The sequence below is a fragment of the Salvelinus sp. IW2-2015 genome, linkage group LG23 (genome assembly GCF_002910315.2).
Source record: "Salvelinus sp. IW2-2015 linkage group LG23, ASM291031v2, whole genome shotgun sequence".
NCBI lineage: Eukaryota > Metazoa > Chordata > Actinopteri > Salmoniformes > Salmonidae > Salvelinus > Salvelinus sp. IW2-2015.
Genome location: NC_036863.1, coordinates 45,845,468 through 45,871,284, shown reverse-complemented (window position 1 = coordinate 45,871,284; position 25,817 = coordinate 45,845,468). Strand labels below are relative to the sequence as shown.

At 44.2% G+C, this 25,817-nt stretch overlaps 1 protein-coding gene across 9 annotated transcripts in view; it reads left to right on the top strand.

Moving 5' to 3' along the window:
* Positions 1-25,817, top strand: part of phldb1a (pleckstrin homology-like domain, family B, member 1a) — an 82,507-nt gene that overhangs the window by 17,641 nt on the left and 39,049 nt on the right. For 8 of the 9 annotated variants that reach the window (XM_023968820.3, XM_070434675.1, XM_023968819.3 and 5 more), the window contains 3 exons: positions 900-1,070; positions 9,084-9,209; positions 19,219-20,447. In XM_023968820.3, coding sequence (XP_023824588.1) covers positions 900-1,070; positions 9,084-9,209; positions 19,219-20,447 — 1,526 coding nt within the window. Of the gene's footprint in view, positions 1-899; positions 1,071-3,367; positions 3,824-9,083; positions 9,210-19,218; positions 20,448-25,817 lie in introns of those variants that run through there. The other variant, XM_023968824.3, reaches the window with a different exon arrangement.

The window sequence follows — 25,817 nt, the reverse complement described above, 5'->3', positions numbered from 1 at the left end:
TTCCTTTATCCACATCTGTCCGTCTGGAGGGCCCAGACGCCAAAACAAAAGGAGCAGTGCTGGGAGGCTGGAAGGAGGTGAAGTGGAATAGCCCACTGGACACGGAGATAGTGAATAGGAATCTAAGGCAGCCTGCTGGGTTATTCTCAGTGGTGTCTCTCCCCAATGTTCCAGGGCTATTTTAACAGTGTGGTGAGGCCAGGGGAAAGGCAAGGGGCTTGTTAGATGAAGAGAGGGAGGGGGCTTTTGGGGTAAAGTCTTTCACCCCTCTTGGGCTGGTGGAGTAATGTGCTCCACTCCTTGTTTCTTGTCTTGTCTCTCATCCCTTCAGACAGACAGACAGCCAGACAGACAGACAGGCAGACAGGCAGGCAGGCAGGCAGGCAGGCAGGCAGGCAGGCAGGCAGGCAGGCAGGCAGGCAGGCAGGCAGGCAGTAATGTGATTGATCTATTTGAAAATCAAGGTCCTGGAAGTATTCAAAATAGGAAGACGGTGGTTATTCTAATACATTCCCCTCTAACTACCATTCGTCTGCCATCTGCCAGTGGTCTGTCTCTCTCAGGGCTAGCACCTGCTGTGAGCTTGAATCTACACTCTACAAGTGGCTTGTATCTACACTCTACCCGTGATGGCCTTGACCATAGGCTCTATTCCTTCACTGTGACATCAGAGTGATCAGCGTTCCACTGACTGACTGTGGCTTTGAACTACAGTCGGGTCCTTCTCGTAATTTTTTTTTTACTACCAAACGTGGGCTTGATATAATAGAACAGAAGATAATACAATTGAATAGAATAGTTTAATATCCCAATGGGATATTCTTTCTGATGATGTCTGATGATGTGTTTAAAGGATTCATGTTGACATGTATGTGTAACTCATCACTGTGTTGTTGCAGGGAGGACGACCCTGGGCAGTGGGAACACAGACATCCCTCTGCAGGGTCCAGGCATCGCTGATCAACACTGCTTTATCGACAATAGGGCCGGCAGTATCACCCTCAACCCCTGTGGGAACCATTGCTCCATGGATGGTCTCCCCGTCTCCAAGCCTGTACGCCTTTCACAAGGTACTAAACTGTTTAAGAACACATTTTTACAATGTTATAAGAGTGATTTTGATTATTATCTGACATTTCATGTCATAGTGTCTTCGTATATCTGTACGATATCTGTAGCCTAATATCTCCAGTTGGTCATCTCAAAATGAAACCAGGTTTCCTTTTCACTAAATCACCATTGTCATTAATTGAATACCTAGCTAGCTTTCTTTCCTTTAATAAGATACACAGGCCAGACATAGAGAACCGCCCGTGCTTTATGGCMCATGCATGACCTTGACCTAGATGGAAGGGAAACTTGATTAAACAGGTTGTAATAATTGCTTCACACAGTCAGCCTCTCTCTCTCTCAATTGTCAATTACATTTCAATGTCAATTTAAAGGACTTTATTGGGATGGGAAACATATGTTTACATTGCCAAAGCCAGTGAAATAGATAATAAACAAAAGTGAAATAAACAATAAAAAATGTACAGTAAACATTGCACTCACAAAAGTTCCAAAAGAATAAAGACATTTCAAATGTCATATTATGTCTATATACAAAAGGGAAAATAAATACACATAAATATAGGTTGTATTTACAATGGTGTTTGTTCTTCACTGGTTGCCCTTTTGTTGTGGCAACAGGTCACAAATCTTGCTGCTGTGATTGCACAGTGTGGTATTTCACCCAATAGATATGGGAGTTTATCAACCTTTTATTTGTTTACGAATTCTTTGATGGCTTCTCTCTGTATCTCTATCCTCTCTCTCTGCATCTATTATCTCTCTCTTTCCCTCTCTCTCTGTATTTCTATCCTCTCTCTCTGTATCTCTCTCTTTCCCTCTCTCTCTGTATCTCTATCCTCTCTCTCTGCATCTATTATCTGTCTCTTTCCCTCTCTCTTCTAGTTCTATCTCTATCCTCTCTCTCTGCATCTATTATCTCTCTCTTTCCCCCTCTCTCTGTATTTCTATCCTCTTCTCTCTATCTCTCTCTTTCCCTCTCTCTCTGTATCTCTATCTCCTCTCTTGCATCTATTATCTCTCTCTTTCCCTCTCTCTCTGTATTTCTATCCTCTCTCTCTGTATCTCTCTCTTTCCCTCTCTCTCTGTATCTCTATCCTCTCTCTCTGCATCTATTATCTCTCTCTTTCCCTCTCTCCTGTATTTCTATCCTCTCTCTCTGTATCTCTCTCTTTCCCTCTCTCTCTGTATCTCTATCCTCTCTCTCTGCATCTATTATCTCTCTCTTTCCCTCTCTCTCTGTATCTCTATCCTCTCTCTCTGTATCTCTCTCTTTCCCTCTCTCTCTGTATCTCTATCCTCTCTCTCTGCATCTATTATCTCTCTCTTTCCCTCTCTCTCTGTATTTCTATCCTCTCTCTCTGTATCTCTATTCCTCTCTCTCTGTATCTCCTTGTATCTCTCTCTGTATCTCTATCCTCTCTCTCTGCATCTATTATCTCTCTCTTCCTCTCTCTCTCCTGTATTTCTATCCCTCTCTTCTGTATCTCTCTCTTTCCCCCTCTCTCTGTATCTCTATCCTCTCTCTCTGCATCTATTATCTCTCTCTTTCCCTCTCTCTCTGTATTTCTATCCTCTCTCTCTGTATCTCTCTCTGTATCTCTATCCTCTCTCTCTGCCTCTCTCTCTCTCTCGCTCTCTCTCTCTGTGTCCTGCAGTTCCACAATTGATTTAGTTAGGTGTGCTGCATATTACTTCTGATTTCTCTAAACGAGTAAGACAGAAAATCTATATACTCTCTTCAGTAATGTAATGTGTGGACTTTCATTCCAACCAAAGGAGATGCCATGTAAATGGTTAAAATGACCCCAATTTGACTTGGATTTTTTTTAAATCTGAAAACGTTTAAGGACTGGCTATTCATGAATCATGAATATATTTTCATATAAAATAGCTAAGGGGAGTAGGGATGTATCTTTGAATGTAATCTAACCACCAAATATCTACATAGGCCTAACTCTAGTCTACGTTTCCCAACACTATTAGCATGTTATAGCCTTAACACTTAATTATTTGTTGTAATGTAAAGTTCTAGGAATTGGGTGGGCTGCAGCATTGATGAGAGAAGTGGTGAGAAAGAGTAAGGCAACGTAGACGAACAATCAGGTTATAATACAATAGAAAACTAAACCAATCTCTAATCCTGCCCTGGGTTATGCGTTCCATTTGTAAAACTCGCAGCTCACTGGGACATGGTGGCATAATAAACTAAACTCCACGCCCCCCTCCGGTGTTATSCAGACAGGGTTGGGCAGGCAGTTTGACAATAATATCATTTGTGGACTGGACAGCCGGTGTGTGGGACACGGAGCCAACAGACAGCTCTTAGGACGACACCGACAATAAGGCAGTAGTACTCCGGATTCAGCGTTGTTGGATAAAGAAACGACGGGAAAGARCAGTAGTCTGTATGTAGAAGAGTGTGGCTGAGTTCTACAATTGTTGTTGTTGCCCTCTATCTGCGTTATTTTMGGAACTTGGATCATTGGCCAGCAAAATGCTATTGATGAAGCATATCACTAAAGCCTGCTTAGCCTAAAGGGTCTTCTAATTCACTTTAATCGGACGCTGGACATCAGCGCTTTTTGTGCTGAAGAACCAGGACGTCAAGGAGCGCACGGAWTTGTATTTATTCTTACGCTGCAGACGCACGCGCTACATGCACGTTATAATTAAATTTCAAAGGAAAGGGAGCTCTTGCTTTTAAATGACAATTATGCCAGTGAATGTATCAAATTAATTGCAGATACACGTAAGTGCATATACCTATTTGATTGTTAGAGCGCAATTCCGCCACTTTTCAACCTCATATTAATTATCTCCATATATGAAAAAGACGCGTTTATATGATCTGTGGTTAAAAAGATATGAAAGGTCCTAAAAAAAATGCTCTGTGACATCACATTGTAGGATTAAAAGTAATAAAAACAGTGATTCTCYTAGTGTTTTTAAAARGTTTTAACTTTTTAACATATTTTTTCTAAGCAACGTAGAAATGCACCGTTTTCACATATGTAGACACTGGTATTGTGCTGGAGATAATTAAAATTGGGTTGAAAAGTGGTGGATTTGCCCTATTGCCTGTTACTCATTATTTTTCAAATTGTATGTCAGATTCCTAATTGTGTGAGAGTCATTTTCATAAGGTATGCTGAGCACCAAGATTGGATATGTCGGGGTGTGCGGTCATTGCTTTGTTGATGGAAAAAATACTAATGCTTTATTACACACACTGTTTGCAAACAGTTTATGAGCTGGTATTGTAGTGACAGGGATTATTTAAAATACTCTTCGAAGAGGTAGCGTTTCAGATGTTTTTGGAAGATGGGCAGGGACTCTGCTGTCCTAGCTTCAAGGGGAAGCTGGTCCGGCCATTGGGGTGCCAGGACAGAGAATAGTTTGGACTGGCCAATAGACCAGAGGTGGCAGAACGGGGTGCTCCGGATGGGGTGTAGGGTTTGAGCGTAGTTTGAAGGTAGGGAGGGGCAGTTCCTCTTGCTGCTCCACAGGCAAGAACCATGGTCTTGTAGTGGATGCGGACTTTGACTGGAAGCCAGTGCGGAGGAACGGAATGACATGAGAGAACTTGGGAAGGTTGAACACCAGGCAGGCTGCAGCGTTCTGGATAATTTGCAGGGGTTTGATGGCACAAGCGGGGAGCCCAGCCAATAGCGAGTTGCAGTATTCCAGACYAGTGGGGATGACAAGTGCCTGCATTATGACCTGCGCTGCTTCCTTTGTMKGGTAGGGCCGTACTCTACGGATGTTGTAGTGCATGAACCTGCAGAAGCGAGTAACTACTTTGATGTTTGCAGAGAACGACAGGGTGTTGTCGACACCAAGGTTCTTTGCACTCTGGGAGGGGGACACCGTGGAGTTGTCAACCATGATGGAGAGGTCTTGGAGCYGGCAGGCCTTCCCTGTGAGGAAGAGCAGCTCTGTCTTGTCGAGTTTGATGTGGTTGGCAGACATCTAAGATATCTGCCAGGCACGCAGAGATGTGTGTCACCACCTGGGTGTCAGAAGGGAGGAATGAGAAAAGTAGTTAAGTGTCACCTGCATAGCAATGATAGGAGAGACCATGTAAAGATATGACAGAGCCGAGTGACTTGGTGTGTAGAGAGAAGAGGAGAGGGCCTAGAACCYAGCCCTGGGGGACACCAGTAGTGAGAGTACGTAGTGAAGACACAGATCCTCGCCACGTCACCTGGTAAGAGATGCCCATCTCTGAGAGGGGTAGGATCTGATGGTTCAAAGGGACCCTGGACATGCCTCTTTCAGTRGAGTCTGCACACCTGGAAAAAAGGTTTGACATGCTTGCTCCATCAAAGCAATATCCCTGGAGCCGTTCCATGGGACTGTTTAACAACGCAAAAAGATGCCCTTCACACATAAGAACAGATTTTCAGCCGTAGAGGCGGGGGCGTTGTAAAACCCCCAAAACTCAGTTTGACACCAGGTTCTGGTTGACGCACTGGAGATTGTTCCATAGTGCACACGTCAGTGGTGCCGTCATCAGTCAGGCCATAGAAGAGTCACTGATACGCGAGACACAATCACCCTCTGTACGGCGTGAGCCAGTTGTTGAATAATCTCATTCTGTATCGTGTCCCACATCCAGTTGTCTCTCCTGAGAACCCATTCCTGTTCCTTTGGTAGATTGTAAATGGGTTCTGTCATCAACTTGTGAAGCACACCGTCACGAGTTTTGTCACCCCTGAAAGGAACAACAGCTTCGTTCCTGGCAATGGACTGTTCTGTAACAGCCATATCTGAAACTGTAATCCGCTCAAACATTTTCCTCATTGATAACATTTTTCTTCACTTTTTTTAATGCATGTGAAGCAAAGCACTCATTCATCTTCCTAAACATAATGCAGCCACTGACATTTTGCCAATCAACCTGTCTTAAAAGCACAGGAGAAGTTTTCTGTTCCAAATTGCCTCCCTGGGGAAGGTAGTCATCCTTCAGCTGTTATGGCTGATTAGCTAGCTTAGCCTTGGCTGCCGGAATGCAGTAGGCCTAGCATGCTCCTCTGCCTGGGGCCGGGCTAACGTGGAGCTGTTGCAGTTGGTGGAGTAAACATCTTGCTCCATGGAGGCTATGGTTTAAGGCYCCAGTCACGTTACTGGTGGCTTACTGCTGCAGGTACTAGATGCAGCAGACCCAAGGATTTCATCTGTTAGGGCTGCTGTGATGGCAGTTTTTTTTTGGTTGGCTAGTACCAGGATTGAAGAAATCAGAAATGATTTCTGAGATATTTTGATTGACCTTGATCTTGTAAATGCTAACTGCTAGCCTACAGGAAGGCATGAACCAGAAAACTTCAACATCACGGTAGTGCATTGTCAATGATTGGTTGTAGCTTACAGTATAAAGATTTGATTAATTTTTTTTTCTTCTCTCCCCTACCCCAATCCCATTATTATTTATATCAATAACGCAATGGACATTTTTGTATTTTTTTTTTGGTGCATCAACACAAATTCTGACACCTCRTCTGCAGGGGGTGCTGCCGTTTTGCCATTTCACCACAACTTGARGACACACCGACAACTTGCGGGCAGTGGGTTCAGAAAAACAACATAAGAACTGTATAACAAAAAATGTATATGTACTGTATACCACCACCTAAAAGGGCACTTGGCAAGTGGGAAGGCAAAGGGACATGTGTTCTGCAGAGGTAGACTCTATCTGTGCATGTGCGTGGGAGTGAACTATTTTAAMGGTGAAATTTAACAATATACTTTAGGCTACTCACCTGTTGTTCATCTCTCTCTGCCTGCTTTTCATCTGTCTTGTTCCTAGAATTGATGAGCTGTTCTTGTTACCGTTAAAACATCTCCCCTTGACCCTTTCACCCTGGATCTGGACCACCACGTGCTGTCACCCTAGCTCCCTCCCTTCACACCTGTCCTAMAGTGGAACGTGGTTCACATTCCACTGTTGTTGTGTCAATACAGTAGATTGTCACTGGCGCTAAAGGAACATTTTGACCGGGATCCTCTGACCAACCAAATGTTGTCTAACAAATAGTTATTGTGCCATATTGTATTTTCAGGTATTTTTCTTTATTTTCAGTTCATTTGTAAATCTAAGAGCACTGTAACAGGGAATCCTAACCATTCAACCAATACATTGATTAGGGACCTTTCAGAATTTACGGGACGGAGTACTAAGATGAATTTGTGGGAGAGTTATACTTTTTAAATTTCAGTCTAGGAAAGGGTTTAGTATTTTTTTAATAGTATTGTATTTATTTCTGTGTTTCTGAATGAATTGCTTACTAAATCTCAATGTGTGCTCGATGCCTCCCCTCATTTCTGATCCTTTGCTGGGTGCGCAATATCAAGTGTGTGCGCAATATCAATTGTGTGTGCGCCTAATAATTTAGTGTGGTCTCAATCAAATGAGCCATAGGCTATACGAAGTGCATGAGTGGAGAAGCACATGGTCAAGTTATATTTATAAGACAATTTCCTAAATATGATAGGCTATTAACATCAAAATTGTTATGTTGCATGTAATGCTTTTGAGACGAGGAAGAGTTTCTCAAACGGCATATCTAAGGCTCTGGTCTGAAATATATTTTGCTTAGAGGGGGTCATCCATTTTCATTTCTTAGTGAAAATGTACCATGTACCACTTATTATAAATAACGCACAGTCCCTTAGGTCTACAGGACATTATGTCATTTCTCTCTCTGTGATTTTGTGTTGGCTGAGACTTGTCCTACACAGCATCTCCTAACATGTTACCTCATAGACAGTCTATAGATTTACGACTCTCTCGCTCTCTGTTTCTCTCTCTCTCTCTTTCTCACTCTCTCTTTCACTGATTGTTCTGCTCACACAGCCAGGGACATTTTCATAATTAAATGGCCTTTTAGAAGTCATAACTCACCATGAGGTGTCTGTCCTCCACTGAAACACACCTGGCTGAGATTGATTAATCAGCTCTTTACCCACTACAATGTCACCAGCCAGCCCCGAGGTCTGAGTGGTGTGAGTCAGAGACAATGACTGTGTATGAAGGAGTCGGAGATGACGAGGAGAGTATGAATAGAAACAAGGACTAAGCGTCATCATTCTGTTTTGATATAGGTTTGTGTGTGAGGTGTGTGGAAAGCTTAAAAATGCAGCACTGACGCTCTATATCTATCATGATGGATGTGAACCACACCTGGAAGTACTAGCTTGACTCTCAGATGTATAATGCCAGGAGAAGTAGTAGACTAAGGACTGGATTCAATCCGTTGGCGCTGAAGATCAGCGTTGTTGCGCTGTTGAAATGTGAAAGTCATTTTCGATTGAGCCGACGTACCGTACGCAGCGTTTACCGTGAATTAAGTCTCCGCAGTTGCGGAAACATTTGCCTTTAAATATCAATCAAGCTACAACGGGGATGTTGGGTGCTGTGGGGTTTATCCAGTGCTAAGCGGTTGGAAAAGCACAGCACTGAAATATGCCCTCCTGCCCTGAAGAACATGGTGTTACTTTGTTTACAGTACATGTAATAGAGGTGGTATAGGATAGGCTCCTGTTTGTGGTTACAGGGAACGTATCAGGCACTCTGGCCAGTGACTGCAGAGGTGAACAAAGGGACGCAATATGGTGCTTAAGCTGTTTTCACAACACCACRGTTCTATTCTCACTGTCTTCAAGTTTTCATGTAAAATGATTGATTKTTTTCTCCCCAATCTTATGTTCTCATCTGCCTTCAGCAGTCTTCCTTTCCAGAGTGCTCCTGACCCACTGTGGTGTCGGGTCTATGTTTTATGTAGGGCGACCCTATCAAGCTTACATACCTAGCAAGCAAGCATAGATCGGATCATTGTCGTTTTGGCCAACGCGTTTCACAGGTGGCAAATTTTCCATTTCACCCATAGAAATCCTATTAAATTACTCCAATTCCTAATTCTATGGTTCCACCACCTTTGGGATGCATGTTAAGACAGTCTTGGAAGCCTAACCTTCCATCTCCTACAGTACTCCTTCTCTTGTTCCTCCAGGGTGCATGCTGTGTTTTGGTCAGTCAGCCTTTTTCCGCTTCAACCACCCAGAAGAGGCCCTCAGAATGAAGAGCATGCTGCCTGGAGGAAGCCAGGGGCCCAGTGCCTACAAGAGCCATCACACAGGTAACCATCACACCAACTCGCGTCACACTACACTACACAGCATACTGCCTGGAGGGGAGCCAGGGGCCCAGTYCCTACAAGACCCACCACACAGGTAACCATCACATCTCAACACTATAGGAACCACACAGGTAATGATCGAGCAGGTGTACTCAACTGTTATTTGAGAAGGTCCGGTAAAACACATTTAGTAGGTGGCAAAGATCCGGATGGATTTTTTCATTTATCGGCATAGTAGCAAAAAACGTCTCGCAATCCATGCAACCCCAAACTGTTCGAACTGCTCACACCCCTTCTCGTTGGACATTTTAAAGCTCAGTTCCTGCAATTCTACACATTTTGCCATGGAGCGGAWAGAACAGTTTTGTTCAGTTTTCTAAGCTAATTTGCTGCAATTCTACACATTATGCAATGACTTATGTGTGTTCATATGATACCTGGGTGACTCAACAACATCAATGGTGGTCCCCTGAGGGTTGAGGCCCCTGGCCACGTATTCTGGCCATTGGTCCCGTGTGGCTCAGTTGGTAGAGCATGGCGCTTGCAATGCCAGGGTTGTGGGTTCATTCCCCACGGGGGGACCAGGATGAATATGTATGAACTTTCCAATTTGTAAGTCGCTCTGGATAAGAGCGTCTGCTAAATGACTTAAATGTAAATGTAATTGTAATGATAACTACAAGATTTAGATCGGTAAATTAAGCTAACAAGCTATCTAACAAGTGTCTCTGTTCCAGACTCAGATGTTCTGTTAGCTGGTTACGATATCTACAGAGCAGACAGAGTGGGTAGAGGAGTAGGTATTGCCATATGTGTTAAATGCAACCTAGATGTCACTGTGTCCATTTCAACTTCTGTTCCCGAAACAATATGAATGCTTAGTTCTAAATGTGGTCCTTGGTCATAATGCACTATTAACGCTAGCGGGAGTTTATCGCCCACCCTCAGCTCCGGTATCTGCACTAAGCAAATTGTTTGAGTTGATGTCTAATTATGTAAACACTGAATTATTGATTATCGGAGATCTCAATCTGGACTGGCTGATGCCAGCATCGTTTAAATGAAAAGATATTTGTGACGAACTAAATCTTACTCAACTAATAACTATACCTACCCGTCCTAATCCAAAAGACCCCCAAAAATCTACATTAATAGACCTTATCTTAACAAATACACCTCACAAATATATAGCTAGTGGGTTATTTGCTAATGACATCAGTGACCACTGCCCTATTGCATGTATCAGAGACACTAGGCTAAAGAACCCTGACCCACGTATAATTCTAWAGATAAACTATAAACACTTCTCAGAGCAAGCCTTTATCCATGACCTTTATTATTCAGAGCTTTTATCCGTAAACTGCATAATGGACCCAGTTTTAGCATTCTCTTTCTTTTCATACATTTTTAACTTCATGGCTAATAAACACGTCCCGTTCTGCTATAGATTCTAAGAAATCATTAGGCGCTGACATACTCAAGTGTGCGGCACCTATTATTGCTGGTGTAGTGACGCATATTTTTAATCAAACATTTGTCGTAGGAAAGATTCCTAAAGCTTGGAAAACAGCTTTTGTTTTACCACTCCTCAAGGGAGGTGATGGTAGTGAATTGGATAATTATCGGCCCATCTCTAAGCTCTCCCGTTTGGCTAAAATTCTAGAGTCACTGGTGAGAGGCAACTACAATCTTTTTTAACTGTTAACAATACTCTTTCTAGTAATCAATCTGGCTTTAGACCTAAACACAGTACTATTACGGCCAATGTACGTGTTGTAAATTATATTACTAATGCCCTAGATAATAGAAAGTACTGTGCCGCCTTGTTCATAGATTTATCTAAAGCTTTGACACTGTAGACCATGCGATACTTTTGGGTAAGCTGTCGTCAATAGGACTGGGACTGGATGCCTGTCGTTGGTTTCATGACTATCTAAACGATAGAAGTCAGGCTGTTAGAGTCGACAGCATCCAGTCAGAGCCAWTGGAGTTGGTTAAAGGGGTCCCACAAGGTTCTATACTTGGTCCCATTACTGTTCACTCTCTACATAAACAATATCGGTGATGAGATAAGAAAGTGTCAAATTCATTTATATGCTGATGACACTGTCATGCGCTCTATCGCTTCAACGGCTGACCTAGCATTATCACTATTGGAGACAGATTTTAAGATATTACAAGGGTCTTTTATACAGCTGAAACTTGTTTTAAATGCAAAGAAAACACATTTTAGGATTTTTAATAGGTTCAAAAAGTTGGTTGAAAATAAACCTACACTTACTAGCTTAGATGGTTCTCGAATTAATCAGGTCTCTGCATATAAATACTTAGGGATATGGTTGGATGATAAACTGTCTTTTAAAATGCATATTGACGAACTTTGTAAACGGCTAAAAATCAAGCTTCCTCTATAGAAACAGGGCATGCTTGTCCTCTACAAATAAAAGACAAATTGTGCAAGCTACTTTTATGTCTGTTATAGATTATGGGGATATTATTTACATGCATGCTACGGCATCAACACTTAAATTGCTGGATGCTACTTATCATTGCGCACTTAGGTGTATTACGGGTGCTAGCTACAGAACTCACCACTGTGTTTTATATCATAATGTGGGTTGGACTTNGCTGGATGCTACTTATCATTGCGCACTTAGGTGTATTACGGGTGCTAGCTACAGAACTCACCACTGTGTTTTATATCATAATGTGGGTTGGACTTCGCTGTCCGTGAGATGAGAACAACATGCTCTTGTGTTTGTCTATAAAGCACTTCTGAATAAACTACCTTCTTATTTATCACCACTCATCAATATTAGAATTAGAATTCCTAAAACCAGGTCTCAACATGGATTACACTTGAGGCCCATGCGATTTCCACAGAGTTGGGTATGGCTGCCTTTTCCTGTTACGCTCCTTGCCTATGGAATAGCCTGCAGACTAAACTTAAACTTGAGACTCTTGTCCCCCTGTTGCTCATTTTAAATATTTATTGGAGCATTTTTATTTTTCTATTGCGTGTAACTGTTTCGGGTAATGCAAGTTCTTGTGCCGTTAGTAGAATAACCTGTGTGTAAATGAAATCTGTTGCTGTATTTTTTTATATTATCTTTGATCGTTTTGTTTGTCTTGTTTAGTTTTTTTATCATTGTACCTAAACTGTATGTGTAAACATGTATATGCAGGGCCCAGCTGTAAAAGAGACCTTGGTCTCAGTCTGTGTTCCTTGTTGAAATACAGGTATAATAATAATCTAGCTAACATGACCTAGTAGTTGATCAACTGGACATTTCTGACAGGTTATAAATAGCTCTCTAAGGTCTGTCAGTGAATGATATAACAAGAGGAAAACTAGCGCTACCAAATTTCAAAATGACACTTTGGGGCATTCTATTATTATATCTCTCAACAGCGGTAAGTTGAAAACCAGACTGAGTTCCCTCAAAAATTAAATAAATCAATAAATGATTTCTGGGTCCGGATAGCAGTCCGCCAGTTGAGTATGGCTGTGATAGAACATGCTGCAAGGCAATGACATCACACAAGTAAAGACCAGCATCAACCATCGCATCATATCACATGACATGACATCATAGCTCCACACTGTAGGATTCATACAGGTAAAGATCAGCATCAAGCCATCATAATAGACCCAATAGGAAACCCGCAATTTATGTCAGATTTAGTGTTTCAAACTCATCGTAATCAATGACAGAGAGTAGTAGACAGTACAGTTCCACCCTGTCTGGTGACATTCAGTTGATACTACAGAAATATGCACTAGCTAAACAAACCAATACATCAAGCTACTGTACCTTCAAACACTGACCCGATATGAATTGATTGTAATTAATGAGGTGGTCAGGGTTTCTAGATAACTGAAGGGACAGACGAAAGAAGGAAGATAGATGGCCCCCCCCCCCCCCCTCTCGATATGGCACCATTTTGAGCCTATTGTGAAAGACTGCCCTTAAGGTCTGTACCCTAGTTATGACACTGTCTCTCTTCAGTTCTCTTGGCTCGACGTTGACAAAACATATGGTTGCAATATGGTGGGTGGTGGGTGTATCCTTCATTGTGTAGGGGTCAAAGTTGTAATTTTATGGACAACAAGCAAATCTCCTAATAGAAGAAATGACTGTAGAGTATTAGCCTTTATATCACAGCGTCATGCACGTTAGATAGGAGATCTACCGGTCTGATGTAAACAGTATAGCTTCCGTCCCTCTCCTCGCCCCACCTGGGCTCAACCAGGGACCCTCTGCACACACAACAGTACCCGCGAAGCATCGTTACCCATCGCGCCACAAAAGCCGCGGCCCTTGCAGGAGCAAGGGGAACAACTACTTCAGGTCTCAGAGCGAGTGACGTCACCGATTGAAACGCTATTAGCGCGCACCACCGCTAACTAGCTAGCCATTTCACATCGGTTACACTGAGCACATGCCCCTTTGCACCTCCCACTCGCCAAGTGCCCTTTGGGTGGTATATAATATATATATATATATATACCCTACCGGTTAAAAGTTTTAGAATACCTACTCATTCAAGGGTTTTCTTTATTTTACTATTTACTACATTATAGAATAATAGTGAAGACATCAAACTATGAAATAACACATATGGAATCATGTAGTAACCAAAAAAGTTTAAACAAATCAAAATATATTTGATATTATGATTTCTCAAAGAGCCACCCCTTTGCCTTGATGCCCGCTTTGCACATTCTTGCAGCGTTTTCTTCACTCTGCAGTCCAACTCATCCCAAACTTTGGGAACCATGCTGGTTAAGTGTCCTTGAATTGTAAATAAATCACAGACAGTGTCACCAGCAAAGCACCCCACACCATCACACCTCCTCCTCCATGCTTCACGGTAGGAACCACACATGGGAAGTCATCCGTTCACCCTACTCTGCGTCTCACAAGACAAGCAGTTGAACCAAAATCTCATATTTGGACTGATCAGACCAAAGGACAGATTTCCACCGGTCTAATGTCCATTGCTCATGTTTCTTGGCCCAAGCAAGTCTCTTCTTCTTATTGGTGTCCTTTAGTAGTGGTTTCTTTGCAGCAATTCGACCACAAAGGCCTGATTCATGCAGCCTCCTCTGAACAGTTGATGTTGAGATGTGTCTGTTACTTGAACTCTGTGAAGCATTTATTTGGGCTGCAATTTCTGAGGCTGGTAACTTTAATGAACTTATCCTCTGCAGCAGAGGTAGCTCTGGGTCTTCCTTTCCTGTGGCGGTCCTCATGAGCCAGTTTCATCACAGCGTTTGATGGTTTTTGCGACTGTACTTGAAGAAACTTTTAAAGCTCTAGACATTTTTTGCATTGACTGACCTTCATGTCTTAAAGTAATGATAGACTGTCATTTCTCTTTGCTTATTTGAGCTGTTCTTGCCATAATACGGACTTGGTCTTTTACCAAATAGGGCTATCTTCTGTATACCACCCATTACCTTGTCACAACACAACTGATTGGCTGAAACGCATTAAGAAGGAAAGAAATTCCCAAAATTTAGCAGACACTCTTATCCAGAGCAACTTAGTTTGTGCATTCATCTTAAGATGAATTAAAATGAATGCACAGCTAGGTGGGACAACCACATATCACAGGCATAGTAAGTACACTTTTCCTCCATAAAGTAGCTACCAGCAAAGTCAGAGTAGGAAAAGGGGGAAGGGGGGAGTCAAGTGCAAGTGTTGGTTCAGGAAAGTGTGTGGGGGGGGGACTCTGCTGTCCTAGCTTTAGGGGAAGCTGGTTCAACCATTGGGATGCCAGGACAGAGAAGAGCTTGGACTGGGCTGAGGGGAGCTGCCCTTCTGTAGGGTTGGGGGGGCCAAGAGACTAGAGGTGGCAGAACGGAGTGCTCCCGCCGCAAGCAGTAGCAACAGCAGTAACAACAACCAACAATAACAAAAGGATGGAAATAGTGCCAGGCCCATCATCACAAGAGAGTGAGTCGTTCGGCGGCTTCCTGTGACATCGGGTGCTGTAGGTGTCCTGGAGGGCAGGTAGTTTGCCCCAGGTGATGCGTTATGCAGACTGCACTACCCTCTGGAGAGCCTTACGGTTGTGGGCGGTGCAGTTGCCGTACCAGGCGGTGATACAGCTCGACAGGATGCTCTCGATTGTGCATCTGTAAAAGTTTGTGAGTGTTTTAGGTGACAAGCCACATTTCTTCAGCCTCCTGAGGTTGAAGAGACGCTGTTGCGCCTTCTTCACCACACTGTCTGTGTGGGTGGACCATTTCAGTTGGTCCGTGATGTGTACGCAGAGGAACTTAWAACTTTCCACCTTCTCCACTACTGTCCTGTGCTGTTTCCTGAAGTCCACYATCATCTCCTTTGTTTTGTTGACGTTGAGTGAGAGGRTATTTTCCRGACACCACACTCTGAGAACCTTCACCTGCTCCCTGTAGGCCGTCTCGTTGTTGTTGGTAATCAAGCCTACCACTGTAGTGTCGTCTGCAAACTTAATGATTGAGTTGGAAGCGTGCATGGCCACGCAGTCATGGGTGAACAGGGAGTACAGGAGAGGGCTGAGAACGCACCCTTGTGGGGCCCCAGTGTTGAGGATCAGTGGGGTGGAGATGTTGTTTCCTACCTTCACCACCTGGGGCGGCCCGTCAAAGTCCAGGACCCAGTTGCACAGGGCGGGGTCGAGACCCAGGGTCAATGAACAGCATTCTTACATAGGTGTTCCTCTTGTCCAGATGTGATAGGGCAGTGTGCAGTGTGATGGCGATTGCATCGTCAGTGGACCTATTGGGGCGGTAAGCAAATTGGAGTGCATCTAGGGTATCAGGTAGGGTGGAGGTGATACGCTCCATGACTAGTCTCTCAAAGCACTTCATGATGACAGAAGTGAGTGCAACGGGGCGGTAGTCATTTAGTTCAGTTACCTTAGCTTTCTTGGGAACAGGAACAATGGTGGCCATCTTGAAGCATGTGGGGACAACAGACTTGGATAGGGATTGATTGAATATGTCCGTAAACACACCAGCCAGCTGGTCTGCACATGCTCTGAGGACGCGGCTAGGGATGCCGTCTGGGCCGGCAGCCTTGCGAGGGTTGACACATTTAAATGTTTTACTCACGTTGGCCACGGAGAAGGAGAGCCCACAGGCTTTGGTAGCGGGCAGTGGCACTGTATTGTCCTCCAAGCGAGCAAAGAAGTTGTTTAATTTGTCTGGAAGCAAGACGTCGATGTCTGTGACGGGGCTGGTTTTCTTTTTGTAATCCGTGATTGACTGTAGARCCTGCCACATACGTCTCGTCTTTGAGCCGTTGAATTGCGACTCTACTTTGTCTCTATGCTAACGCTTTGCTTGTTTGATTGCCGTGCGGAAGGAATAGCTGCACTGTTTGTATTCGGCCATGTTTAAAAGCGGTGGTTTGCGCTTTCAGTTTTGCGTGAATGCTGCCATCAATCCACGGTTTCTGGTTAGGAAATGTTTTAAAAGTCACAGTGGGTACGACATCTCCGATGCACTTGCTATTAAACTCGGACACCGAGTCAGCGTATACATCAATGTTTTTGTCTGAGGCTATCTGGAACATATCCCAGTCCACGTGATCGAAGCAATCCTGAAACGTGGAATCCGATTGGTCAGACCAGCGTTGGACAGACCTGAGCATGGGCGTTTCCTGTTTTAGTTTCTGTCTATAGGCTGGGAGGAACAAAATGGAGTCATGGTCAGATTTGCCGAAGGCAGGGCAGGGCTTTGTATGCATCGCGGAAGTTAGAGTAGCAATGATCCAGAATGCTAGCAGCCCGTGTCACGCATTCGATATGCTGATAGAATTTAGGAAGTCTCGTTCTCAGGTTAGCTTTGTTAAAATCCCCAGCTACAATAAATGCAGCCTCAGGATGTATGGTTTCCAGTTTACATAGAGTCCAGTGAAGTTCTTTCAGGGCCGACGAGGTATCTGCTTGAGGGGGGATATACACGGCTGTGACTATAATCGAAGAGAATTCTCTTGGAAGATAATGCGGTCGGCATTTGATTGTAAGGAGTTCTAGGTCAGGTGAACAAAAGGACTTAAGTTCCTGAATGTTGTTGTGATTACACCATGAGTCGTTAATCATAAGGCATACACCCACTTCCCTTCTTCTTACCAGAGAGATGTTTGTTTCTGTCGGCGTGATACATGAAGAAACCAGGTGCCTGTACCGACTCTGACAACATATCCCGAGTGAGCCATGTCTCTCTGGAAGGCAACTCGTGCCCTAATTTCGTCCGCCTTGTTATCTAGAGATTGGACATTGGTGAGTAATATGCTCGGGAGCGGTGGATGGTGTGCTCTCCTTCTGAGTCTGACCAGTAAGCCGCTCCGTCTGCCTCTCCTGCGGCGACCGAGTTGTTTTGGGTCGGCCTCTGGGATGAGATCCCATGTCCAGGGTGGAGGTCCGAACAAAGGATCCATTTCGGGAAAGACATATTCTTGGTCGTAATGATGGTAAGTTGTCATTGCTTTTATATCCGATAGTTCTTCCTGGCTGTATATAATAACACTTGCGATTTCCTGGGCTAACAATGTAAGAAATAACGTATAAAAAAACAATCACTGCATAGTTTCCTAAGGACCTGAAGCGAGGCGACCATCTCTGTCGGCGCCACCTTGCAATCGTATAAGCGGGATAAATCCCTCCACACTGTACATTACCTTGGAAATAATTAACTCTGCGGAGGGACTCCAATCCGAATCGTCCCACTGCGTTGTCCATTATTTCTAAGGTAATGTACAGAATGTCGGCGTTTATGCCTTACTTATACTATGGGGCCTTCTTGTAGCCTCTATACCCTTTATTGTGTCTTAATTCTGGCCCACTGCCTGTGCTGATGATGTCTCTTGGCCTGTGCTGTGGGTGGTGCTGACTGAGAGTCCATTCTCCTCTGACCTTAGTGCTGCAGCTGGTCTGAGAGCCGCACCCGGTCGTGTGTGTGTGTGTGTGAACCACACTTTCCTGTCTGGGCCCAGTGAGATTGCACTGGGCCCAGTGAGCCTGTTATTGAAGTAGAGAGTGTTTAAATTTAGCAGCCCCAGATCCCTATAGGATTACAGCACACACAGCTGAGAAACAAAACTTACAACACACACAGGGTGTGGTCACAGTAGCCTATATACAGTACTGGATGTTTTAGTAGGATATAAAATACTTGTGGGTCTGTCTGTCTGTCTGTCTGTCTGTCTGTCTGTCTGTCTGTCTGTCTGTCTGTCTGTCTGTCTGTCTGTCTGTCTGTCTGTCTGTCTGTTCCTGTCTGTCTGTCTGTCTGTTGTCTGTCTGTCTGTTCTGTCTTGTCCGTCTTTGTGTTGTCTGTCTGTCTGTCTGTCTGTCTGTCTGTCTGCTGTCTGTCTGTCTGTCTGTCTGTCTGTCTGTCTGTCTGTCTGTCTGTCTGTCTGTCTGTCTGTCTGTCTGTCTGTCTGTCTGTCTGTCTGTCTGTCTGTCTGTCTGTTGTCTGTCTGTCTGTCTGTCTGTCTGTCTGCTGTCTGTCTGTCTGTCTGTCTGTCTGTCGTCTGTCTGTCTGTCTGTCTGTCTGTCTGTCTGTCTGTCTGCTGTCTGTCTGTCTGTCGTCTGTCTGTCTGTCGTCTGTCTGTCCTGTCTGTTTTCCTGGTTTTTTCTTGGGGTTCCCTTGGTTTTCTGGGTTTTTTCCTTTGTTCCTGTTCTTTTGGTTTTTCTGGTCCTTGGGTTTTTCTGGGGGGGTCCCTGGGGGGGGTCTTTTGGGGGGTTCGTGGGTCTGGTTCTGGGGGTTTCTGGGTTCTTTTTTGTTTTCTGTCTGGTCTGTCTGGTGCTGTCGTCTGCTGTCTGTCTGTCTGGTCTCTGTCTGTCTGTCTGTCTGTCTGTCTGTCTGTCTGTCTGTCTGTCTGTCTGTCTGTCTGTCTGTCTGTCTGTCTGTCTGTCTGTCTGTCTGTCATTGTTGATTGGTGTAGACTACATTAGAAACATACAGTATATACCTTTAAAACACTGACTGGTTCCTTTTCCTGTCTTACTATAGACTCCCACACGATGCTGAATGGGAACCACCAGCCTGCCCCCCGTGAGAGGACCCGTTCCGGCTCTGGCCCACACCCAGGCCCCCTGACCAGCACCATAGAGAGGGACCTCCAGGACATCATGGACTCTCTGGTGATGGATGACCCCCAGTCCTCCGGGAAGCTGGCCCACCACCCCATCCCTCAGTCCCCTCTCTCCCCCATGCTGAATGGGGGAGTACGCTACCTGCTCTACCCTCCCACCAGCCCTGGGGCCATGTCCATGGGCTCCAGCTATGAGAACGCCTCCCCGCCCGGCCCCTTCTCCCCGCTCTCCTCTCCTCTGTCGGCTGCCAGTAGTGATGCTTTCCCGGGGCCTGGTACTCCTCCAGTGCCTGCCCGCTCCTCCAGCTACACCCTCACCACCCAGACCCCTGTCACCCAGCCATGGACCAGCCCTCCTGGGGGCTACAGTGGATCTGCTGATGTGCAGAGGGTCCCAGAGAGCCCCAGGCCTCTGAGGAGGGCCCTAGCGGAGGCCTTGCCAAGCCCCACTGCTTCCCGTAGAGGTGTGGATCAGGACAGCCCAGTAGGCAGTTCAGAGACTCCCAGAGCAGTACATGGACCATCCCACATCCCAGTCTCCAGCGCCAGACTAAACTCTAAGTTCTCTGGATGTCAGGCATCCACGACCCCCTCCAGCCCTAGGGTGAGGGTGGGCGGCTTAGGCTCTCGTCCTCCCAGCCCCCAGCACCTCTTCCAGGTCCAGTCCCACACAGATAGCCCTCAGCAGACACGTAGGACCCCAGAGCCCTCTGGACCCTCCAGCCTGAGGGAGCTACCCCCTCCCAGCCCCTCCATGTCTCGTAGAGGGGCTTCTCCAGCACAGGGCTCCCTCCAGGATAGGGGGCTGCGAGCCAGGAGTCCCTCTCCCACCTCCGGGGGAGGCAGGCAGCAGAAGGGCAGCCCAGGTATCGCCATCACCCCAGCCCTGGGCTCTCTGTCTGGGTCTGGGGCAGGAGCTGGGCCCTCTCCTCTCACGAGCCCCCAGGGACAGAGGAAGAAGTCTGGTAGTGCTGGGTCCACCAGGGACCCAGCTGGAGCATCTAGGGACCCCAAGGGGCCTGTACGGCCCCGGACCCGGGAACGCAAGAACAGCATCTCAGAGATCAGCGACAACGAGGATGAGCTGCTGGAGTACCACCGCTGGCAGAGAGAGGAGAGACTCCGCGAGCAGGAGATGGAGAAGCTGGTGAGTATTCAGGTGTGTGTGTGGAGGTGGGCGGCTATATGTGCTCAGAGGAGTGGAGTTCTATAAAGAGGGGGTGGTGTCTATATGTGCTGGGTGGGTGTTCCAGTCCAGAGGAAGCTTGCCTTGCAATTGACTGCTGCTCCCCCGCTCCTGTGTTGGGTATATATAGCAGTCAGTGAGACACCCACGCCCTCAGCACATGGACTTTCAGACTCCCTAAGGAATTTACACAAGCATGTCACTCTGAGTGCATCCCAAATGACACCCTATTCCCTACAGTGGGTTCCAAAATGACTGGCACCCCTGACTGGCAATGCACAAACAATACTTAAAAAAATATAAACAATATAATTACAGAGAGAAACTCAAAATACCAACATGTGAGAAATACTGTACTTTATTGATGTTTCAATGGAATCCACCAAAATAATTTATTGATTTAATTAAAAATCTATGTCCTCCAAATCAAGGTTTCACAATTAATGTCACTCTTAAAGATTATTGTAAACATCTTTCAACATTATTGTAAATATCTACCAAAATTAAACCAGGAATTAAATTCCACTTATTTAAGTTTATCTAAGTCTTAAGGAACTATATTGAGCCATTACATCACTTCCTGTTTCACTAGGGTATACAAATGAGGTAACATGCATGTAATATCCATTCAACATCCAACACCATGATGAAAACAAAAGAACTGGCAGTTCAAAAGAGACCGATGGCTGTAGACCTTCATAAATCTGGTAATGGKTACAAGAAGATCCACAAACGATTGAATATACCACTGAGCACTGTCAGGGTAATTATTWAAAAAAATAAAAAGACATGGAACAGTTGAGAACCTCACTGGTAGAGGACGCAAATGCATTTCCCCCCCAGAATAGGGAGGAGGGTGGTGAGAGAAGCAACAAAATCCCCAAGAATCACTGTGAAAGAATTGCAGGCCTTGGTGGCGTCTTGGGGTCACCAGGTTTCAAAAAGCACCATCAGACGCCACCTCCACAACCACAGGCGCTTAGGAAGGGTTGCCAGAAGAAAGCCCTTTCTGACCCCAAGACACAGACGCAAGRGCTTGGAGTTTCCTAAACGTCATTTCAATTATGACTAGAAGAAGGTGCTCTCCAAAATTGAACGTTATGGTCAGATACAGCAATGGAATGTTTGTCGTTGAAACAGAGATGCCTACAAGGAGAGGCATCTCATACCCACAGTGAAATATGGTGTTGGGTCAGTGATGTTTTGGGGCTGTTTTAATTCCAGAGGTCCAGGGGCACTGGTTAAGATTAATGGCATAATGAATTCCACCATGTATCAGGCAATTTTGGCTGACAATCAGGTTGCCTCTGCCAGAAGGCTGGGACTTGGCCGTAGGTGGACTTTCCAACAAGACAATGACCCCAAACATACCTSAAGATCCARACAGAAATGYTTRTGTMMRKACAYAARCAATGTTCTGCCATGGCCATCTCAGTCGCCGGKCRTCAATCCAATCYAAAACCTGTGGGCTGAGTTGAAGAGGGCAGTTGATAAGCGCAAACCCAAAAATGTGAAGGATCTTGAAAGGATCTGAATAGAGAAATGGTCCAAAATCCCTRCAAATGTGGTCCTTAACCTTGTCAAATATTACAGGAAAAGACTGTTATCCTTGCCAGAGATGGTTGCACTAAGTACTAAATGAGGAGTGCCAATAATTATGAAACCTTGATTTTGGTGAAATTTATTTTGTATTAAATAATTGTTTGATTTTGGTTGGTTCCATTGAAAAATGTATAAAGTACAGTAAAGTACAGTATTTCTCACATGTTGGTATTTTGAGTTTATCTCTATAATTATATTGTTTATATTTTTTTAAGTATTGTTTGTGCATTGCCAGTCAGGGGTGCCAGTAATTTTGGAGCCCACTGTATATAGTGCACTACTTTGGACCAGAGCTCTATGGGCCCTGGTCAAAAGTAGCTKACTTTTTGGGAATAGGGTGCCATTTGGGACACACACCTCTGACTGAGCCCAGGGGCAGGGTGGCTCAGTCACTATGCAAACACACACACACACACACACACCACTCCAGTAGCTCAGGGATCTGGGTTCATGCTCCTGGCAGATGGCAGCTGATGAGACCACGGGGGGGATGGGGGGGAACGCTATTTCAGGAGCCAAGAAGTCTCTGGGAACAAACAGGACAGTTATTGACAGCATTTTGCAATAAGCATAGGAGAGAGCCAGAGAGGGGGCAGAGTGTTAGCATGTATGGAAGAAAGGTCAGAGCTGTGAGTTGGGAGGGAATGTGTCAGGGGCCTCATTTATAAACTTTGCYTACGTACAAAATATACCCCAAAACTTGCGTGCGTCAGTTTTCACGCAAAAGTTGGCATTTATAAAAAAACGGAACTTGACATGAGAAAGTGTTTAACTTACCACAAACTTTAGACAATGCGTACACACAATATCGGATGGTTGAAGCTTTGCATTACAAGCATGTATTTTGTGAAAATAGGTTATATGATGACACCCTTATGCATAAAAAAGGAAAATATAGTAACAAGATGCAATCATTTACCGTTAGTGAAATGAGAAAATATTTTTCTTTTTTCTTTGCAATCTACAATAATTACAAATAGGAATATATTTCATATGAATGTATTTCATTTCCATTTCCAAATTATAATACAATTGTTTTTGTCACCAAGACACATGCGCCGAATACAACAGGTGTAGACTTTATGCTGAAATGCTTACTTACGAACTSTTCCCAACAGAGTTGAAAAAATAAGAAAAATATAAATAATAAAACAAAGAATATAATACTAACCAGTGATGCAGTCAGTCAAGATGCTCTTAATGGTGCAGCTGTGGAACTTTTTGAGGATCTGAGGGCCCATGTCAAATCTTTTCAGCCTCCTGAGAGGGAAGTGGCGCTGTCGTGCTCTCTTCAAGACTGTACAGGTGTTTGTGGACCATGTTAAGTCCTTAGTGATGTCCCAATGACACAAAAACCACAATATCAAGAATGACTCCGATCACAATTGGATCAGAGAGGCCGACATTGGAATAGTATTCAAATCTATTTTTCATGMACATAGATAAAAAAGCCTATGTGCATATTGGCTACATGTCCAAAACAATACTGACATGAGGGAGGCACTAGAAAATGTAGCCAAACTTTAATGAGGCTTTTAATTACATAACAATAGGCTAAATAGCATTTTGAAARGATTTAACCATACATTTAATTGTTTCAAACCTGGACATTTTATGTCATTTATGAAGCATGTCTTACTTTGTTTCAAAATAGCCTAGCTTAGCCAAAATATGACCATGGAAATGTTGAGGGATTTATTTTATAAACATGCCATTGAAACAAGCATAAAAATTGCATTTTGGAACATTCATGGATAGCATACAGCCATGTGCGTATTGTTGAGCTTATAATATAYAGAAATACAACTTTATCAACATTGCAAGCTAAATGGTCAGCCTCATAAAAAAAAAAWGGGTTATGTGCAGTGGTTGTATGAATTTTGGATCTGCCATCCCAGATCTGTTCGAGTCTGTTTTGTACCGTAGACATATTTTTKATCTTCCCAGGGAGATAGGACYCCCTTAATTTCAAGCRCTGGAGGGAATTATTTTATAAAGACATAAAAAGTATTTGGTTTTAATTGTTATATTGCAATATTTTATAGGCTACTAAGGGTGGCCAACCATCCTCCAGGAGAGCCTTAAAAGAGCCGTGTTGTATTTTTAGATATGCAAAATGTGTATACACATRTTTGTCTGATTCTCTATGGTAAAAKACGATAGTAATGCATTTTATTTTGTAATGTGGCATCCTTGCATCATACAATGTTGTAAAAATGGTGTTAGAGACTTCAATAAATCTGTAAAAAATCTGTTCCTAAACCCTGTAGGCTGTCTCATTGCCATTGGTTATCAGTCCTACCACTATTGTGTTGTCAGCAAACTTGAAGATGGTGTTGGAGTCGTYCGWGGCCACAGTCGTGGGTAAACAGGGAGTTRGAGGGGATTAAGCACACGCCCCTGAGGGACCCCCGTGTTGAGGGTCAGCGTGGCGGAGGTGTTGTTGCCTATCCTCACCACCTGRTGCCAGCTTGTCAGGAAGTCCATGATCCAGTTGRAGAGGGAAGTGTGATCCTCAACACGGGGTCCACTCCGGGGTGSGTGCTTAGTCCCCTCCTGTACTCCCTGTTCACCCACGACTGTGTGGCCAAGCACGACTTCAARACCATCATTAAGTTGCTGAAGACACAAAGGTGGTAAGCCTGATTACCGACAACGATGAGATAGCCTATAGGTATTAGGTCAGAGACCTGGCAGTGTGGTGCCAGGACAACAACCTCTCCCTCAACGTGAGTAAYACAAAGGAGATMATCTTGGACTACAGGAAAAAGGAGGGCCGAACACACCCGATTCACATTGACGGGGTTGTAGTGGAGCGGGTTGCCTTTTCCCCCTCAGGAGACAGAAAAGATTTGGCATGGGTCCCCAGATCCTCAAAAAGTTATACAGCTGCACCATCGAGAGCAACTGTTCGGCATCCGACCTTAAGACGCTACAGAGGGTAGTGCGTACAGCCTAGTACATCACTGGYGCCAAGCTTCCTGCTATCCAGGACCTCCTGCATATATTAGGCGTTGTCAGAGGAAGGCACTAAAAATTGTCAAAGACTCCAGTCACCCTAGTCATAGACTGTTCTCTCTGCTACCGCACGGCAAGCGGTACTGGAGCATCAAGTCTATGTTCAAAAGGCTCCTTAACAGCTTCTAACCACAAGCCATAAGACTGCTGAACAATTAATCAAATGGCCACCCAGACTATTTGCACTGACACCCCCCACATTTCTTTACACTGAGAGAAAGAATAAAAAAATAAGCATTTGATTTAAGGGCATAATTGTGTAATTTTTTCCCCTTGTTTATTCATTCCCAGGAGCGGAAAAAAATATAAATAAATTATATTAAACATTAAATATAAAAAAATAAAAAAATAATCATTTGATTTAATGGCATAATAGCGTATTTTCTCCCCCTTGTTTATTCATTCCCAGGAGCAGAAAAAATATATAAATAAATTATATTAAACATGAAATATAAAATAGGACAGCTATTGATTTGAATATATTGTGGCTGAAATGTTAATGCCAGCTTTTTCAGCTTTACAAGCTGTTTACTATTTATGCATAGTCACTTTACCCCTACCTACATGTACAAATTACCTCGACTAACCTGTACCCCCACACATTGACTCYGTAACGGTACCCCATGTATATAAACTCAGCAGAAAAATAAACGGCCCTGTCTTTCAAAGATAATTRAAAAAATCCAAATAACTTCACAGATCTTCATTGTA